The sequence below is a fragment of the Chrysochloris asiatica genome, unplaced genomic scaffold (genome assembly GCF_000296735.1).
Source record: "Chrysochloris asiatica unplaced genomic scaffold, ChrAsi1.0 scaffold00069, whole genome shotgun sequence".
NCBI classification, from domain to species: Eukaryota; Metazoa; Chordata; class Mammalia; order Afrosoricida; family Chrysochloridae; genus Chrysochloris; species Chrysochloris asiatica.
This window is the reverse complement of record NW_006408587.1, coordinates 1,553,338-1,556,126: the sequence shown is the minus strand read 5'-3', so window position 1 is coordinate 1,556,126 and position 2,789 is coordinate 1,553,338. Positions and strand designations below refer to the sequence as shown.

Sequence of the window (2,789 nt, the reverse complement as noted above, 5' to 3'; positions counted from 1 at the left end):
GGGACTGTGGGCCGAAAACTGGGGGGAGGAAGGGGAAGTGTAGGGGGCGGGTTCCTGGGATATACCCTTTGGGTGGTTGATGATGCATGGAGGGGACTGGAACCATGGCAATGAGATGATATACGATGGAATGAATGTAAAACTAAAGTTCTCTCATGTAAACTATCATATAACTCACAATAAAACATTAAAAAAAAGAAAAAGAAAAGTTGTGGGAAAATACGAGTAATTCTTTAGTGTCACCCAGTGGACTCTTGTCTTTAAAGCTGACTGAGAAATTCCATGCCAATGGGATCAGGCCCAGATCTTCCCTTAAGTCCTTTTTTTCACCTACCCTTAAGTCCCTTTATCTAAAGTTTCTTTCTTCTGTCCCCACCTGGGCCCACTGCAATTCCACCCCCCTCCCCATGTAGCACCAAACAGCTCCAGTCCTACCGCATGTCACAAAACCTTGTGTGGGTGATGTTGAATCTTCCCTAGGGTTGTGTATTCATGCAAGTCTCCCCTCTGGTCACCAACTGGAGATGAGTAGACAGAGTAAAAGATAAGGGGGGAACAAAACAAAAACAAACCACTTGCCCCTCTGTTTCTGCAGATTCTTGCTGTTTTCTACACTGGGAGTACGCTCTTTCTTGTTCCTTTTTCCTCTCACTCCCATTCACAATGACTATGGTGGAACATGAGGGCCTTCCTGGACCAGAAGTCATCTCCTTTCCTGCTCCTGTTCCAAATCTTACTCCTGGTAAACACTAGAATCACTTATCTGTCACTTTATCTGAAGTTCAGAGTTTTGGGACAGTCCTCTGAATCTGGTTCACCTGGTTTTATGTGCTTTCATTGATGGGGGTCAACACGGTCTTTCTGCCAAGTCCGCCATGAAGCCCTGCCCCTTAAGATTTCCATTTTATGGCAGCTAATTGCTTAGTACATCTGTCACAAGTGAACATATCTTTATCAAGTGATATTTATTTTTTCATACCCTGTCATGTTAAAAAAAAATCTAAATAGCAATTAACAGATAAAATAAGATTTTCAATTATTTAAAGTAAGAACTTCTAGTACAGGTCTATAATTGGTAAGAGTTCTTATTAATTTAAAACTGTTCTTAATGGTACAATCAGAATAGAAGTATTTTTAAAATGCTCATACATTGTAAAGATGTAACCAATGCCACTAAGCAATCTGTGTAGATATTACTGAATGGGAAATGAAACTGCTATGTAACCCATCAAAAACACAATAAAATGTTATTTTAAAACAAAAACTATTCTTTATTTGGATTTTAAACAATTTTTAATTTACTTACTTAATGTTTCTTATTGAGCACTTGTGTTTTAGTATAATTTGGTTTATGAAAAATACTTATGAACATAAATATTGCAAAAGAATACCTTTACATCCAGTTCTTCAGATTTTAGGCCAAATGAAACCAAAGCTGCATAAATTAGTGCTAGGTGATGAAGTGTCTTTTCTGTAAGATGATACCTAAAAATAATCACATGTCTACTTATTTATTGTTTCCCACATTTCATAATGTAATTAGAATAACCTGGCTAAGACCATTTAAATACCAGTTTGGCAGACTTATATTTTGCTAGACTACTTAGTACCCTTCTGAAAATTGCTTCCACCTCTACTCTAACAATGCTGTCAAATCTATGAGATGCTTGGAGAGCAGTCTAACCTATTCACTTCATGGTCCTATCAAACCACTGTAGTTGAGTAGATTCCACCTCATAGTGACTCTATAGAACATAATAGAACTACCCCCACTGGGTGTGTAAGGCTGTAAATCTTTATGGGAGCAGAATGCCACATCTTTCTCCTGAGGCCCAGCTGGTGGGCTCGAATTTCTGACCTTTAGATTAGAAGCTGAGCACTGTAAACACTGTGCAACTAGGGCACCAGGGATGGCTACTTGACTAAAGCCTCATTAACTAGACTATTCCATTTCCCTGGTCAAAGTAGCAATTTCAAGTACGTGTGCATGACCATGAGCTTGGTGGCACTGTAAGATAAGCACTGGACTGCTAACTTGGGATGAAGGTGAAGCTTTCTCTTCCTGCAAAGATTTTTTAAAAAATGCTTTATTAAGAGTTATGTGATAGTTTACATGGAGAAGATTAGCTGTACATTCATCCTATCGTATATCATTTCATTGCCATGGTTAAAATCCCCTCCATGCATCATCAACTAAACAAAAGGTATCCCTCCCACCCCTTGCAAGCCTGCCCCACGGTCATCAGTATACAGCCCCTCTCCCTTTCTGGGTCTAGAGCTCCAGCCACTCTACCTCTCCATGTCATCATCTTTGCCTCCATTCTGGCATCACTGTTTCTCTGGGTAGGGTCTTGCACTCTGCTCTTCTCCCTTGATGGTCCCAGGGACCTTCACTCCTGGGCTGCAAAGTCGACCACTCCCCTCTTTTGCTACAAAATGTCTACCTTTACATCTCCAACCCTCACAGTCAATCTTGATAGTAATTATTCACTATTGTACCACAAGAATCCTATCCCCATCTCCTTTCATCTTCTGTAAAGATTTATAGCCTCAAAAACTCTACACAGCAAGGGTGATGAACCATTTTTCTGCCAAAATGTATACCATCATTCGCAGGTTATATAAAATAATCAACTTAAAAATCATCCTGTTGATCTGGACAACAAACAAGATGGCGGATCGGGTGGACGTATAGCAGAGAGCTCCGCCAACAACAACACAGAATACCTGACCAAGCAGGTTCAGGGGCTGGTCCCAGAACTCTGAACCGCATATAAAGGAATACTTAG

The 2,789-nt window shown here is 40.2% G+C and overlaps 1 protein-coding gene across 1 annotated transcript in view; it reads right to left on the bottom strand.

Annotated features, from left to right (window-relative positions):
- LOC102825748 (chromosome unknown open reading frame, human C9orf84) overlaps positions 1-2,789 on the bottom strand; it is a 152,287-nt gene that overhangs the window by 23,924 nt on the left and 125,574 nt on the right. Inside the window, 1 exon segment of the mRNA XM_006864729.1 lies at positions 1,392-1,485. Within this exon segment, the coding sequence (XP_006864791.1) occupies positions 1,392-1,485 (94 nt within the window).